This window comes from Coenobita brevimanus, chromosome 81 (assembly GCF_032717465.1).
Source record: "Coenobita brevimanus isolate Jiangsu-jjx chromosome 81, ASM3271746v2, whole genome shotgun sequence".
NCBI lineage: Eukaryota > Metazoa > Arthropoda > Malacostraca > Decapoda > Coenobitidae > Coenobita > Coenobita brevimanus.
The window spans coordinates 5,407,480-5,425,407 of record NC_137034.1 but is presented as its reverse complement, the minus strand read 5'-3'; the positions used below and the strand labels follow the sequence as shown (position 1 = coordinate 5,425,407).

General features: G+C 40.9%; 1 protein-coding gene across 1 annotated transcript in view; it reads right to left on the bottom strand.

The window, feature by feature from the left end:
- The window catches only part of unc80 (unc80, NALCN channel complex subunit), a 152,477-nt gene that overhangs the window by 32,847 nt on the left and 101,702 nt on the right, over positions 1-17,928 (bottom strand). The window contains exons 47-62 of the mRNA XM_080279925.1: positions 17,423-17,586; positions 16,889-17,026; positions 15,687-15,797; positions 10,495-10,656; positions 9,347-9,458; positions 8,668-8,861; positions 8,264-8,374; positions 7,537-7,766; positions 6,739-6,934; positions 5,758-5,858; positions 5,137-5,254; positions 2,838-2,980; positions 2,310-2,487; positions 1,648-1,800; positions 667-870; positions 94-210 (exon numbers count right to left, since the gene is read on the bottom strand). Of these exons, the coding sequence (XP_080136051.1) occupies positions 94-210; positions 667-870; positions 1,648-1,800; positions 2,310-2,487; positions 2,838-2,980; positions 5,137-5,254; positions 5,758-5,858; positions 6,739-6,934; positions 7,537-7,766; positions 8,264-8,374; positions 8,668-8,861; positions 9,347-9,458; positions 10,495-10,656; positions 15,687-15,797; positions 16,889-17,026; positions 17,423-17,586 (2,432 nt within the window). The remainder of the gene's footprint in view (positions 1-93; positions 211-666; positions 871-1,647; positions 1,801-2,309; positions 2,488-2,837; positions 2,981-5,136; positions 5,255-5,757; positions 5,859-6,738; positions 6,935-7,536; positions 7,767-8,263; positions 8,375-8,667; positions 8,862-9,346; positions 9,459-10,494; positions 10,657-15,686; positions 15,798-16,888; positions 17,027-17,422; positions 17,587-17,928) is intronic.

Genomic DNA, 17,928 nt, shown 5'->3' with positions numbered 1-17,928 from the left:
AGCTGCCATTAGATGACCATGGCTGACGGATGCATGCATGTTGGAGCCTTTAAAAACAATATGATTCTAAGTTGCAGCAATGTAGGACCTTACCTGACAAACTTGCACAACCATCTTGAGGTGAGGCAGGTGAGCAATGTAGGGGTACTTTGAGAGAGTACTGTAAACACCCTTCAACAGATTGCCAGCTGCACCCCAATCAGTAGAACGCTGAAAATAAAATGATAATAAATAAATCAATGTACAAATAAGCAAGTAAAAATGGTTATACAACTCTCGAGAAGGCAGAGCATTTTTGTCAACACAGTGGTAGGTCTGCAAGTGAGTTAAATGAACTATAAATCATCATAGTAAAGGGGTTAATATGTAAATTACTGATGTCATTGTTCGAACCCTTACCAATTTTGTTGAATATCTTGTTCAAAAGCAACAAATTGGAGATGGAATAGAAGGGGCAAAGTATTTTATCTCCAACAGTGCCATAAGGTAGCCAGGGATTAAAATGAAACTAATACCAGTGTAGAGCAAACACTGAAGTAAAGATTACAAAATGATCATTATCCAAACCTTTAAAGAATTTTTCTGAATGACCACAAGTTATTATGAAAAGTACACCATCATAAAGAGGGGTTTACATAAAAATTTCTGATGAGTCATTGCTCCTACCCTTATGGAATGCTTCTTGGCAATTTTGTTGAACATCTTGTCAAGTCTCCTGAGTATGTTAACAAGGGCTGGTCTGAGGTCTTCATGTGACCAGTCTGGGTGTGGCAGGATCTCATTCATGTAGCGCTGGAGGCCCCGACACCCCATAGTCAGAGGGTCATACGGGGACACCTTGAGCAGGCTGTGAGCAACCTCGGCCAAACGCTGTGGGGGAGTAAAAACAAATAACGAATCCACAACCTTCACTAAACACTGTGGGCAAAGAATGGAAAATTAATATCACTCTTCATCCTCATCATCCCAACCTCTTTTTCCCACCCAATGATGGGATGAGGTAGAGTACAGAAAACAAGAAAAGAAAAAAACATGATAGAGGGAGAACTAACCAACAATATGTCCAGTAAAACAGGTCAGACACTCGCTCACATATCAATCAAGCATCCTGGCTCCACCTCACGGGCCTAATCAACTGCACACACTCTTTTTTTTTGGGGGGAGGGGGGGTTTTTTTTTTTTCTTTTTTTTTACAAATGCACTTCAGATACAAATACCTTATATATATTCAATCTGCAAACTACAAACTTACAAAAAGAGTGTCAAACTACTGTCATATGGCATTCTGTACAAAAATCATTCAACTAACTTGATTTCCAGTGATTTCCTCAGCTTCACAAACTTTCACATCTGCTTTCTTACATAACCTACTACTGTACTGGATACTTATCAAAAGCTAGTAAGAATGGTCTGAGAGCAACATAATACAGTATCATAATTCTTAGTGCAAAGTGTTAGTGAGCAACATAATACCGTATCACAATTCTTAGTATGAAGTGTTAGTGAGTAACATAATATCACAATTCTTAGTATGAAGTGTTAGTGAGTAACATAACATCACAGTTTAGTATGAGGTGTTAGTGAGCAACATAATACAGTACTGTAAGTTTTAGTACAAAGTGAGTAATATAATATCATAATTCTTACCAAATGACACTTGGTATCCAGAAGGTCTGAATGCTTGCTCTCCTGGCCAGCCTTCTTGTTGATCTCTGCCAGCCTGTTGGAACATGTGGTAAGGAACTCTGCCACAACATGAAGCAGGGTGTCACGTGGTTGCCGAAAGTCATATCTCATTGCCTGTGGACATATACCTTCAGTTAGTACTCATCAGCATTATCATTGTTCTAATCTATCATCTTTATCCTCATCAACACCATCATTGTATGTCTTCTTCCTACCTAAAAATGGGGTGAGGTAGGGACCACAAGGCAGTGTCATATATCTGCCACATGTCAAAACTCAGCCCCTGCATCACATCGCATACACAGGCACACATACAATTTATGTCCAATGAAATAATTTTTATCTTAATCTTGGTACCTTCAGTTTTATGCAGCTTATGGAAAGACATCAGTTTGTAGGCAGATAAAGGAAACTGTGCCTAACCCATCACTACAAATGGTCCCTCCAAAGCAAAGCATAATCATCTAGAGACAGTATAAACAAAATGAATAAATCAGCATGACACAAAGGTTCAGCTTCTTTCTAAAACCTACAAGAACAGAGCATCAGACACAAATAGCAGCATCCAAGTCAAGGTTTATAAATACAAACTATAATACCAGCAATATATATATAATACTTGCCTCTGAGTCCTCAATATCACGTTCATATGTCTGGTAGCGCTTGGTATCACTGACATATTTTGAGTGGGAATCATCGTCCACCTCAATGGCTGGGTTGTACACCTTGGAGGCCTTGGAATACGTCACTCGGCTTGATCCTTTGCCATCACCTGCTGCCTTCTGAGGACCTGTGTAGTTTCTGGAAAGAAAATGTGCAATATGTGAACCACTCTCTCTTTTGCTCTCTCTTGTGTGTGCATGTTCAATAAAACTTGTATCCAAATAGCAATGCAAATAATTTGCTACCATGCAAGCAATTATTCTTGATATTGTTGTTGTGGCCCCATGTTCATCTGACCATGAACCCAATGGACTGCAGACTAAAGCTGCCCTTCTTTAGTCCACTTCCTTCTAGGAAACAGTGAGGGTTTTGAGAGATATTTATATAACTAGGCAGAGGATCTAGATGGTTTTACCAATGCCACCACATGAACGCATCCCTTTCCGGCACAAAATGCAATGATAAAGTGATTAAATGATATCACATACTTGGCAAGGGGTTCACAGTTGGTGATCAGTGTTTTCATGGCCACAGCAATATGGTGGATGGTCTCCTTCTCCTGTCGCAGATCACGGCCAGCAGTGGCTTGGAGGTGCCGCAAAACCTGCCCCAAGATGGCCTCCAGGATGATCTGTTGGTAAAGTGAACATTTACACCCTTTTGCTGAATCACATACAAGAAAGTACCCTTCACCTGAATGATCACGTATGAAAATTAAAATACAAAGAGAATGTCAAATGTCACATAAAACATCTGGGAAAAAATAAATATATACAAATTTACCATCATAATCATCATCTAAATAGCTTTTTTCACAGAAGTATAGGGTGTGGTAGGGTCCTGGGAGCATGAAAAATAAAAACTGACAAAGAACTATAAATATTAAAAGTTTCCCTAATTAATAATGGGATGCACCCTCATTCACTCACCGTTCAAGCAACAGAATCCTAACTCTACTTGACAGGCATAAACGTCAACACCTATGCAGCAAACTCTCATCCCTTTTCTGTCCAACTCTCTAATGCAAGAGTTAACCGTTACTCACAGTCCTTCATTTATGCAACAGGTCAACTCTGGAACTGTCTACCTCTGTCTGTATTTCCTGCTTCGTATGATCTCCAGTCTTTCAAACGCAGTGTGTCCAGGCATCTCAAAATGATCGGATCTTGAATTTGGCTCTCTCTGGTATTTTGTTTTTCTCTTGGAAGGAACAACAATTGTGGGCTTGCAGCCTTTGGTTCCTTCTTCTTTGCATTAAAAAAAAAAAAAAAATGCCACCTATCTATGAAGGTAAAAATATGACGACAATATTAACCATCAGGTAAAATACTAAAACAAATTCATATCATTATCATCATCCAGATCACCTTTCCCATGCCAAGGTAAGGTGAGGTAGAGTCTTAAAAAAAAAAAGAAAAAGAAAGAAAAAAAAAAAAAGCATGCAAAACTGAACTCCCATTTGCTCAACATTCAAGCCCCTGGAATTCTGGCTCCATTGTTAAAAACCTCACCTTTGCAATGGTAAAAATGAATAAAACTGTGAGCACTGCTGACCTTACCAATGTCTGATGTCCTATTTTGGAGACTGCAGACTAGGCCACCATAAAGAAAGAAGAAAAAGAAGAAGAAGGAAAAAAAAAAAGTTAAAACCCATCAGGGAGATTCTCAGGCAGTATTTTATAGGTGAACATGTACCTGAGTTGTATCTCTTATATTGTCTTAGATTCAGTGATTTTTTGTGGCATTTTCATAATCAACTCATTTTCAATATTTGGTAGAAACATAACTGACATCAGAGAATATAAATATTTTTGGTGAATATTTTCTGGGAAAGTAAAAGAGCTTTTATAAAATATTCAGAAAAAAATGATAATCTTGTGTATTTCTATAAATGCATTCTACCAACATGGCAGATAAGCCTGTTGAGTAAGTTTATATACAAGCTTTGTAAATTCACCACAAAACTTACCGTACAACTAATTTTTTCTGCAAGAACATTTAAATTGTGAGAAACTGAGACTAAAAAATAAGCACAGAAAAACCTTTGTATTTCTGAAACTATTGGGAATAATTGTACCATATTTGGACAGCTTCAATGTGAGTCCTAAACAGTGAATTTCTCCAAGTTAAACTCTCTCTCTCTTCCTGTCTCTCCCCTCTCCAAGCTCTCTCTCTCTCTCTCTCTCTCTCAGCCAGTGAGAACTTAGGATATCCATCAGTCAGCCAATCACTGAACAGAGTATTCCCATTCTCTGAACACTAAGCATTAGAGAAAACTGCTCTACATGAGGTTTTGGGGGGAATTAGGTAAAATATGGAAGCTGTCCATATCAGTCGCCTGCTGTGTGATATTTTTTTGCTCACATCATATGATTGCAAATGAAGACTAAAACAACTTATGCATACATATATATATATATATATATATATATATGGCATTTTTATGGAGGATTTAGCTAAATATGTCAGCGAAAATAACACACTAATCTCTGAATAAACTGACATTCCAAATTGCCTTCTAGCCACAGGATTGCTTATATTTTTTCAGGTCTTACCTGATGCACACCGGGAGAGACACTGTCAGAGAATAACTTTAAAAATCTAAATAAAATACAGTATTTGGAGTTTTATTTCGGCTATTTTGATGGTAGGATATGGAAATACAGGAATTAAACTTGATAGATAGTTCAAAACTCGAAAATCGAAAATTTGACCAAAATATAACTGAGAATCTCCCCTTCATCACAGTAAAAATCAGTAAAAAAATATGATCACTGTTGACCATACCAGCATCTGATGTCCTCTTTTGGAGTCTGCAGAATAGGCCACCACAGTCACACACATGTCCACAGCCTCCAGCAGAGTCACTGATTCGGACTCCTCGTGGTAGCAGAAATCAAGTGCTCTGAGGGAAAGAAAAAAAAAAAATCATTATCTATCACACACATAGGCCTACAGTATACAAGCAGTCTTTATTATTAAGTATGGGATACGTTTAAAAAAATATTACAACTTTTTAAATATAACTCCTACTGTGAACTGGTGAATTTTGGAATAAAACTCTCTAAGTGCGAGCTCTAGAAGTGTAATTCATATAAACTTTTGTACATATCCCTTTTCCAAAGCTGAGGTGATGCATACTGCTCGTACAAGAAGAAAGACTAAAATAAGAACCATCAGTCAGGCACCTATATAAGTGGAACCTCCTCCTGGGGCAACTGGAACAGCCTCTGCCATGGCATTCAAATAAGTGATATACTGAGACAAATGCCAGAATGACTTATATCAACCCTGGCCCTCCACTGTACACCCTGACTGTTAAAAATAAACAATAGCATGCTGTCTGAAAAGCATTCCTACACTAACAGCTATATAGTGAAAAACATGTTAAATTAGGAATTACTGTACTTGAGAGGCTTGTCAATGGTGACGAGGTCAAGGATGTGCAGGGGATCATCATGATGGCGTTCTAGAGACAGGAGGATGTCAAACACTCTTGTTGGCTGAATCTGAAATATATTTTTGGATATTTTAACTAAGTAGGAAATTCAGCCACAAGTAAAAAATCAAAGTCCAAAATTATTTGCTCACAGTCTTACAAATCTTGATACACATCACAAATTTCTTTTTTCCTAAATATTTCCAGTAATTGCTTGTCGCACATGGTTTAGCTTCCAGTCCATATCAAACATCAGCTGTATCAGGGCAGACCTAAACATGGGGAGTCCTTCTGAAAAACCATGGCGTCAATAGCTTAGTCTCGCTACTATCTGAAGATTTTAGTCAGACAAGGAAGGACCTCTACTGCTGAAGTGGTTGATAAAGACTATACCTGAATCCTCCAATTTAAAAAGTCTGGTAGCAGGTAAATGAAATCATATGACAGAAAATAATATAAAATAAAATATATGGCATTGGACTGAAGGGGTTAAACATTAGAAGTGGACTGTTAATTCTTTCTGTCTCATGATGCTACCTCCAGATTATATGATTCTATTTAGGAAAGATCTCTCATGCTTAAGGGGACAAAAAGGGTTAACATTACTTCAAACCCTCCAGTTTGATATCTCTCGTGTTACGCAAAATAATTAGTAGGTGACAAGAACATAAAAAAAATTATATCATCACAGAAGAGTGGATAATCTCTTCAATCCCATGATGTATGGTATTTTACATTTTATTCTAACTATTTCCATATGATTTTATTCAACACAGAAGAGCCCACTGGTAGGGTACTTTCAGACAACAGACTACCTCTCACTTGACCACCACCTGCCCATGTTCATTCTCTCATTCCATCATACATCTGTTTTTCCACCTTTCTACTTGTACCACCAATAGCTCACACTTCCCCCTGTTCTTTTCTCATTACATAGATTTGCTACTGACCTTATTGGCATCCCCATACACAGCCGTATCATCCATATCAAGAATGGATGCCACTGAACCCAGCATTTGGAGCACAAATGGCTTGCGGTGAAGAATGTATAGCTGCTTCACTATGAACTCCACCACTGCCACCACCATCTTGTTGCTCTGGTAGTTGCTGTACACACGTAGTATTGTTGGCATGATGTGTAGATATCTGTATGAAAATGAAAAAGGCTAGGAAGTGCTATATCCTTTCTCTGTTGAAGCCTTTATAAATGACAAGAAACTATAAATGATTAGAAATGGTGACAGGAAGACTCATCCAACATTCACAGATCTGAGGTCTGGGCACAGCACTTCTTCTCCTAGTTAGACTGGCTTACAAGGTATGATAACCTTCCTCCAGGGTCACTGATGTCTTGAACACTGACAGAAACATTAGGGTAGTTGGCTATACTGAATGTGTGTGAAGGTCAGTATTAAATACTTTTTCTTGCTGATCAATTATTCAACTGGTCAGACTGCCAGATTTATACTTAAAATAAAGAAAAAGCAAATAAAAGTACACAACATCAATCATGCATTATACACACATATCCCTATGCTATTTTTCCACATAATACTCTTATGGTATGGGTAACATATGGAAAAAAATCACAGACTAGATAAGTTTATACCATATTATATTCTACATATCATTAAAATATAGCTACAATAAGTACAAAATGTTTGCTGAGTTGTAAAAGCCCCCCAATGTAGTAGATTTTTCTGCTGAATCCTACTCATGGTTTTTAAGTGAAAGATTATTTTTCTCACCCATTGGTGGAGAAGAAGTTCTTGAAGTGGTGTGCAGCATTGATATAAGAGGCCATACAGAGTCTCAGCATAGAGGAGTCTTCACAGTGGAGGAGGAAGGCCCCATTGATAACATTAAGGAAGAGATGGAGATCAGTGGTGTAGGTCAGGTTGCCAGCCATGCCCTCAAACATTCGAGTCACCAGATGTACCCACATATACTTGTGCAGTTGGTCTAGCCCTCGCAGTTCCTATAAAACCAATAATACACATCCACAATGTGAGATTACTTGTCTACATGGCATCTATTTGAGATGCTGTGTGTATCATCAGGAGTAAATGTTCACCAAAGAAACCCTGCCAGTATTATGCTTACAAACATATTTCAATTCTTCCTTCAAACAGCAGAGTATCCTTCCTTCACATACTTTTCTACTGTGTAATTCAGATTGCTATCCATCCCACAAACAAAAATTTTTCATATAACAGCTTACATTGCCTCAGACGGCAGGGAAGTCTCAGTGAACATTGACTGTAATGGTACATTCACATACTGTACTATATACTGTACTGCACAACAGCTTAGTGAAGGCCTTCTATGTGCAGTATATATATTATTGTCAAATAGTGGAAATTCATAATCTAGCAATACTGAGAAATTTCTGGTTAAGATCTATTAAAATCAGGCAGCCTTAAATGGCTGTAACAATATTACTACCTGGATCCAACTCTGCCACATGACACTCACCTTGCCCATGGCTCCTCCCTTGTACAGGTTAAAGTCAGCCTCTAAGGCTTTGCGTGGAAATGATGGCAGTTTGGTCAGCTCTTCATGCAGGAAGAATACACGCTGAGCCACCTGTGTGATGGACATAGAAAAACATTAGGTAGAAACCACAGAGTCAGCTGAAGTAAGTGTGTGGAAGAGTTCTGAAAAAATTCAGTAGGTGTAACTGCCACTTGCCCCCCACTTCCAGCACCCTTGCTACTACTACTACAGTACTATACTGTGCTACTACTACTACAGTTACAACTACTCCTACTACTACTGTTACAACTACTCCTACTACTACTGTAATCCATTTACAGTAGAAGTATCACATCACAAGGTGTTAAACATATAAGAGCAATGGTTTATCCCAGTACACTTACCTGGTCAGGACGCTTAAGGATAGACCATGACATAAGGACCTTCCCTATCTCGAGTAACTTGAGGGTGAAAGCTTGTCTTTGTAAGGCATCGTAGGCGGCATCTGGCTCCATGTGCACCATCAACAACTGTGGGTACTGTGCACGCTTGAAGAAGTAAAAGTCGCGCACATACGACTGCAGGTTGTGGATTTGATCTGTGTGAGAATATTACAGCCAATGAATCCCTTCAGCCACAGTATGAGCTCTTTATCTTATTCTTCCTGTCTTCTGATAATTTTATTTAGCTTAGAACAGACTTTCACCTAATACAAAACATCAGTTGCACCATGGTCAACCTATAAATGGAGCTTCTTTAAGAGGTATGCGGATGCATGGTGTTATCTGAAGTGACTTACAGACTGACTGACTGACTTTTGGTGGATAAGACTGCAAGTTGTGGATGTGGTCTGTCTGAACAACACAGCATATTAGGCTATCCTCAAACAGTCAATCTCATTGTACCCCCTTGGAGGTATAGGGACCAGTATATTCAAGATTAGATGACCTGACTACTTCCCTTTTTGGCAGTACATGATCAAAAGCCTCCAATTACCTCTTAGTGGATTAACAAAATATAAAGCAGACACTCCAACAGGCATTTCCTAACCATTAGACCACCAATCAAGACACACATACTCACTAGTCTTGTGATCCACGAGAAAATAGTACTTGTGTTCATTTTCAGGGATGCCAAAGAAATCCAAACTCTCCTGAAGGATCTGACAGAACTGAGTGTCCTCTTGTATGGGGAACTGGGAAGAAGAAATAACCCTATATTACCTTGGCTATATAGTTTTCAGGAAGAGGGAGATTGAGGATAAGGTGGAAGAATGGAGTGGAGAACTATATGAATGAGGGTGGTATGAGTAGGAAGGAGGGCAGCCTGGTGGTAGAAGACAAGATGGCATGGAAATGACTGTTTCTGTCCCCCTTCACCAGGATTAAAGCACATGACTATTAAACATACAGACAGATAGGAAGAAATTATATACATTAAAATTATTTTTCAACAGAGTAGAAATTTATGAAACATATCTTTTAACCCATTCAGTCAGAAAAGATGGCATTTAATTTCATTTTTGTTATTTCAAAACAGTTTTTTCCGCTTAAGAGAGGCTAACTGAATTGGATAGGTAATGCTCACAACACCTTTCTAGAGAACTGTCCCTATGTTGCATTTTATCATCTTGTAGCAGAAGGGATGAAATAAATATGACATCCTCTGGTTAACTGGGTTAATGTCATGAAACTCAGCTGTAATGCTTCATGCTCTGTCCTGATTAAAACTAAAGGTAACGGTCGGTAACATTTTCCTGACAATTATCTCAGTTATAGTAACAAATATGATGCCAATAATATTTATGAATGCAAAACCATATGACTTCGGTTTAACTAACACTCCGTACTGTCCTGAGCAAAGTTCTCTGACCATTCATTGCCTGCATTACATTTAATAAACGTTCTCATTCCTCGCCCAATAATTTTTCTGTTCTGCACTTCGTATTACTATCTGTTCCAAACATAAATTTTTCATGTTACATCTTACTTCACCACAGCCAGTAGGGATATGTTGTTGAACTTTTGACTATGATATGACACATTTAAAATACTGTATTATGTCACTACTGTAAGTTAGAAAAAAAGACTACATACAAGGGACTGAACAGGGAGGTTGCCAGAGACCAAACAGCATGGAGAGCTGCCATTATGTGATCAAGGTCGATGCATGCAAGCATACTGGAGTCTTTATAAATGATATGATACATAACGATAAAATACAATACAAACCTGAGAAGGAATACCACCAGCATCCAAGCCCCCAGGACCATACACAATGATTTTTTTGGCAGAGGGAACATTGGCAGTCACCAGGAGAGCCGAGTCACACTGTTCCTTGCGGAAGATCTGCTTGATATCCTTGAAGAGGATTCCCTGTATGCTTGGTACCACCTTAAAGGAAATAGCATATGAAAAAGCCATGAGATGCTGGATGATACATATATTACTGGACCTCAATATAAGTAATGGTTATTACAAATTCTGAAATTTTCTCCAAACAAAAGATATGAAAAACTGGGGGAATATGACAAATCAGTTGCATACAAAGATATGGAACTACAGTGCTCCCTTAACATCCATGGGGGTTGGGTAACAGAGCCACCCGCATATGTTAAAAATCCGCGGATATTTGCTGCCCCCCTTAAAAACACCCCTGGACTCCCCTTAACCCTTTGGCTGCAGCGGCTGTGATAACAATGTACTGACTTGTTCTCACTGCGGAGAAATAGGAAAAAAGTTGTGTGTTTTCAATTCGTGTTATAACCCACTTATCACTAATCTTGAGAGCTGAAATTTTTGTCAGACAAATGTCAATCTTTCTACTATCATTTGCAACAAACTGCATGTCTGTAAGCACACCAAGTATGGAGAACGATCTGAGAGAATACAAGGTGTGTTTTGACTGTCTGACGCAGGAAATAGCCCAGAGACGTGGAAATTTCCACCAAACCACAAGATTTTTTTCATGCAAAATAGGGTTACAGCCATGTTACCTCATCACAGTAATTGCAATAATAATAAAAATAAAACACTTCTTGCCAGTCTCCTATGATTTTGTTACGATATTCCAGTGTTTACGTAAGTTAAACTCTAGCAAAACAGTAATGATGTGAGGAAAATCAATACAAACTTTATCAAACTTCATGAATGACTTTTATTACCACTTACTTTTATAAAGCTTACTGATGTAATGTCATGAGCCATTTCATAGCACAGCTGCACAATTTGCAACCACAAAAATAATCGCTAACTAATGAGCTTAGCATCATGACTTCTCTGATTATCGCAAAAATATCACTAAATCACTTGTATTTTATCACAGTAATTCACAGTATAATATAAAATAACACTTTCAGCCACTCTCGTATGATTTCAGTGTGATTTGGGTGTGTATCGCTTCATATTATTTACAAGAGAGGGAGGGGGGGGGAGGGAAGCTAACCGGTTTAGACCAGCTCATCGAGGGTACATGGAAGAAAGGAAATACTGTACTCCCAGCCCATCCTAACTTTTCCCTTGATGAATTAATGGCCTTAACCCTTTAACCGCGGGTGTCATTCCAGAATGACAGTGACAAAACTGGACCAAACCGCGGGTGTCATTCTGGAATGATCGCGAATATTTTGAACACCGCGCGTTTTCCCGGCGTGCAAATTGTCTCACGCAAGAATAGCTGTCGAGTTCTTTCACGCCAGCCATCCCACACCTCCCTCCTCCAACCCCAAGGGGGCCCCCCCCACCCCTGCCCTGATCCGCATCAGTCAGTATCTGTCCAGCTCTGTGCGTGATAATGGCGCTCCGTCCCGACTCATCGTCGCTCGCTTCCTCCTCTACAATGATTAGTGCTAGTGTTCCCTCTACCTCTACACCGGTAAAGGAACTGCCGACGGCGAGGCAGAAGGGGTTGAGCACTCCTGAAATTAGAACTGAGCTGGACAAAACTGTAAGTACTACTCTTGATTGTGGCAGTGAAAGTGACACACTCACAGCAAGCAGTGATGATTTGGCAGTGATTGGTGGTGAACCATTTTCCATTGATAGTGACAGTGATGAAAGTGATCGTGTTGTTCCCCCCCACCACCCCCAACTTACTCTGGGAAAGGAAAGGCTCCTATGGGCAAATCTGGTATTGCACGTGGGAAGGGAGTGAAGCGCAGGCTCACGTCTCCCACACCAGGCCCTAGTAAGCATTTCCCATCAATTTCCCGTTCCCCTAGCCCTATTGCCCTCACATCATCATCATCATCATCTGTCGTGCCCTCTCCTCAGTCTACATCATCTGAGGAGTACGAATTACCAAAGCCTGCAAAGCGAGGGAAGGCAGGCCGTGCAGGCCGTGCAGGCAGGCCTAGAACAAAGGGGATGCGTGGCAGTTGGAGGGCAAAGCTGGGCGATAAGCGAGGAGATAAGCGAGGTGATAAGCGGGGTAGAAAGGGTCAAGTTTCACCACGCACCAGGTCAGAAACCCCCCGCCTGCCCCCCGCTCAGCTCCCTCACCCTCGCCACCCCCCCACTCACTGCCCCCGCACTCACCCCCCTCCCCGTTGCCTCCTGCCTCACCCCCCTCCCGCTTGCCTCCTGCCTCACCTCCTGCCTCACCCATTGCCTCCACCTCAGCTCCTTCTCACGGGGAAACGAGTGCAATGCAACCTGCCCCTGCCACTGAACCACGCACAGGGCAAGTGGATGCATTTGTTTGGTCTGACGGTGCAGATTTTCAGCCACACAATCCGCCGTTTGATATGACAAATGCTGGAATACAGCCTGTCTTCCCATGCAATGCAGGAGATGACTTTGTTGACTACTTCCTGGCCTTCATGGATGATGAAATCGTGCAGCATGTCAGCGATGAGACCAATAGGTATGCAGCTCAGTGTGCAGCAGAAGGGCTGGGACCTATTGGCTCACCAAAGCAAGTGTCGTGGTTGCCTGTCGGGATCAGAGAGCTGTATGTGTTCTTTGCACTAATGTTTTTGATGCCCCATATAAAGAGACATGAGTTGGAGGAGTACTGGCTCGTGGATGACATAACTACTATCCCAATATTCGGGAAGTATATGTCACGGGATCGGTTCCGACAGCTGCTTGGATACCTGCACTTCGCTGACAATGCAAACGCGTCCCAAACTGACCCTTTGTGGAAAGTGAGGGATTTTCTCAACAGGATTAGGGATCGATTTATGCGATTTTTCCGGCCTATGCAGAAAGTCGTCATAGACGAATCCCTGGTACTGTTCAGAGGACGTCTCAAATTCATGCAGTACATCCCCAGCACACGCCACCGCTTTGGGATAAAGTTCTTTGTGCTGTGTGACTGTGAGATGGGGTATATCCTGGATTTTGTCATCTACTCTGCTAGCACAATGGATGTGAACAGGAAAGACCCCCTTGGCTTCTCTGGCTCTGTTGTAAAAGTGCTGATGGAGAGGTATTTTGGTGGTAATCATGTGCTGTACACAGACAATTACTACACAGCAATGAAAATCTCCAAATACCTTGCTGAACACTGCATTGGCACTGTTGGCACTGTCCGGAGCTATAGGAAAGAGTGGCCTAGTTTCCCCGAAGCATCATCATCATCCAGGGGAGATGTTCACCTGAAGAAGTCAGACAAGCTTCTTGCGATCAGGTGGCATGACAAGAAGGTCGTGAATATGATCAGCACCATCCACAAGGGGGAATTGCAGAGAACTGGGAAGGTCAGCTACAGGACGGGAGAGCCAATCATGAAGCCTGATGCCGTCATTGATTATAATGTAAATATGAGACTTGTTGATAAGTCTGATATGATGATTGGCGAAATCGACTGTCTCAGGAGAAACACCCGATGGTACAGGAAGGCTTGCCTGCACATGCTCGATATGTGCATGCTCAACGCCTTCATTCTCTACAAGACACAAGTCGGGGGCATAAGGCAACCATCACTGAGACAGTTTTCCAAGACTGTCGTGCAGCAGCTACTTGCACGATTTGGTCAGGTGACGGCATTGATCCCGAAGCGACACTCTGACACACAACCTGACCGTCTTGAGTGCCGCAATTACATGAGCCGGCACCAGCTTGTGAAATTGCCTCTTACAGCAGGCGGCAGGTTGTCACAGGGCCGCTGCAGAGTATGTTCTACCACCACACGGAGGCCTCAGACGAGAAAAATGAGCACACACCAGTGCCTGGAATGCCAAGTCACTCTATGTGTAACTCCGTGCTTTGCCGAGTACCACTCTCTGAGTAAATACTGAAAGTGACAGTGATATATAGTGATGCGACAATGACGTGCTTTGCCAATAATTGTATAATGGATAATGTAGTAATAAGGGATATTTTGCCTAGAAAAAAAAGGAAATATTGGCCAGTATAATAAGTGATATTGTAATAAGAGAATCTGCGGCACTTGTGGAATTCTGCGGCACTTATGTAATTCTGTGATGCGCCAGTGACGCAATATAGTAATAAGTGCATTGTAAATATAATGTATATTGCCCAGATTATATGTAAAATAATATTAGAAGTTAGAAAGAATGAAAAGATCACATGAAACGTCAGTGAGCGGGTGCCGCCGCAGTGAAGTGAGGCGCAGCCGCAGTGAAGAGCGGGCGCAGCCGCAAGGAAGTGCCTTTTACCTACCTCAGTGAACACAGAGTGGGTGTTTATCGTATGTACAGTGTTCATATATGTTTATATTACTATTATGAGAGAGTGGTTGGCATTTGGTACTGGTGTGTGGGGCGTAAAATAGTTATTTCACACCCCTCACTTCTAACGGCTCTCCCTGTCCTGTGAAAGTCAACAAAGTCATGAAACCTACATCAATGGAAAGCTGAAGGTTAGTACTTTCTAATGGTACCTTATTTTTTTCTCTAGCTTTATTCTGTGCAGAGTTATTAAGGTTTAAAGGTTTGTTTACATTTGGCTGAAACCCCCGCGAGAGAGGACAGTCAGACCAAAACAATACCCGCGGTTAAAGGGTTAATAAATGAAGTAGCCAAAAGAAAGTGTTATATTTGATTCACTGGATAATGCCATCACTAAAACAGCCATGAACTGTGCCTGGGATAATGTTACATTTGCAGTGAACAGTGTCAGCAGAGTTCAATGAGATAAAATGCTTTAGTGAATCCGGCCCCGGTACTGTAAACACCTGCGGATATTTAAAACCATATGTTATATCCACCCACGGATATTTAAAACCGTGTATGTAAAAAAGCGAATGTTAAGGGATGACTGTACTGTACATTATAACAGGCAAATTTCTGTAATTTACTGTGGGCTCACTGGTAAAAAATAATTATAAAATTTAACTAAAGCACCAAATTAGAATTTTCTATTTTTCATGAGATCTGTATAGAACACTCATATATTATAACACTGCAATGAAGGTATATGATCAAGAAACAACAGCAGTGAGAGTGAGTGAGCCATACCATCCAAAGTACAGAAAGTGCAGATGCTATGTGGTCCTGTGATGCCTCCTGTGGACTTCTCACGTAGAACATTACGTACCCGACCATGTAGTTGTACAGCGCAAAGGCCGCCTGTTCAAAGAAATTAAAGGTTGTCTATGACACAGATATAGCAATATTAACCACACTCTTTTTACTTTAACTTGGGCCAAATTTTCATATTGTTGTAGCTTGTTTCACCTACCACAGCTCAGTACCAGAACAGACAATACTGTACTATTGGTTACCCCCCTTTTCCACAGCACTTCTTCATGACTAGCACCATACTCCAGTATTAATCTGTTTTCACAATTCGGCACTCAAGATAGGGAGATGGCACTTTCAGGCCATGTTTAAATGAAAAGAGTATGCAGTAAGGCACCAAGTTTTGAGGCATCCAGATTAATGAAATCGCACTTTGGCGGCAGCCATCAAATATTCCCGTGATTGCACATTCATGACTAAAAAAAATGCACTCTCGTGCCCTCCGGCAGCACAAGTTTCAGATTTTCACCCTGGTGACACCAGCACCACTATTTCAGCCTGTTTCTCGTATGTGTTCAGTGTGTCCGCAAGTTGAGTGTTACACTCTTGCATCTTTGATTAGTAACTGACAGAAATACATCATCTTGTGCTTCAAATGGAGCCGGAGGTGGACCGGGTGATGGAGGAAATGGAATAAGATGGTGTGAACCTGGAACAGCAGGCAGTGAAGGGAAGGGCAAGAGTGACTATCGCAGGTGTATTTTATGATGTTTTTAAGTTTTATTGTTAATTTAATGTTACTTTATGATTTAATGTGTTAACAGCAACATTTCAGGTAACTTTAGGATGTATTTAAAGTAGGAAATACACTTGGGGGGTGAGTTTTCTTATAGGCCTGGTCCCTATTAGCTTATTTCCCATAAGGTCAATGCCCCAACTTTGGTGGAATCAACTTTGGCGGCATTTTTCACGGTCCCTATTAGGTGTGAAACCTGGTGCCTTACTGTAATACTGAACAAGGAACTGTACAAAGCCACAAAAGTAGGGAGGAACTTAATCTTGAAGATTACCAGCAAGCATAAAATTGTGTACAGACTTGAGTATATTCCTGATGATAATTGGATTAAAAATTATGCACAGTCCATTACTAAAATCCATCATCATCATCATCAAACTAGGAGAACTAGATGCATACAGACCTGTGATGGGAGGCGTGGTATGAATCGTATAAGGCGGCGTAGCAGCCTGATCATCACATCCTGACGTTCTCGAGTTAACTTCTCCAGGAAGAATCTCAGGAACAGCGCTGAGTCCTCCACCAGGCATGACCAGATAACCTTGGAAACAGAAAAGAGTATGATTAATAAAATAATACATTAACATACCTGTACTGAATTCTGATTTCTAATTTCTCACAATCATATCATTCATAGTGCTACAGTGGGATGCCTTCATGTGATGGCACCAATATGATCAGGCACATCCACTGCCTGCTTAAAAAAAACATCCCTTAACTCCCTTCATATCCCCCCATAGGTGGATGGTAGATTGCAGGAGGACAATTTCAGCCTTCAGTCCACTGGGTTTATTTTCAGATGAACTTGGGGGGACAACAATAACAGCATCACATCATTCATAATTTTAATCAAAGCAATTTATGCAAAGTCAATAGTAAAGTAACAACTATGTTATATATTCCACTTCAGATCATGCTACTATTATTACTGTACTACCTGCTGTGCTGCTTCATAGACTGCAATGCCATCTGGAGTGACAGCTGGGTCATCCAGAAGGTGTATAATGGTGAGCACTGCTGAGCACAGGCATGATGGGAACAGCTGCTGTGCAACTGATACATGGTGACCTCCACGACCAACATCAGCCTCTGTCTCCTCACCTAACAACAAAATACAATCACAGAATCATGTATCTTCCTAAGGTATGAATATCACATTACTATACGAACATACATACATAAAAATGACACTGTGCTTCTCGTATGAAATCCCCATATTGAGCTTGGTCATGGTACAGCTGAAGTTTTCTATGGACTGAAAGCTAAACCAAGTACCTATCTATCTATCTATTGCCAGACGCCTCAATAACGTTTGGGGTGGCCACAAACGAATCGCCTCCAAGTCGCCCTGTCCCCCGCCACTTCACTGCCCTGCTCCCAACTCACACCCCCCTCTCTCATATACCTCTCCACCCCATCCCTCCACCTCATCCTCGGCCTCCC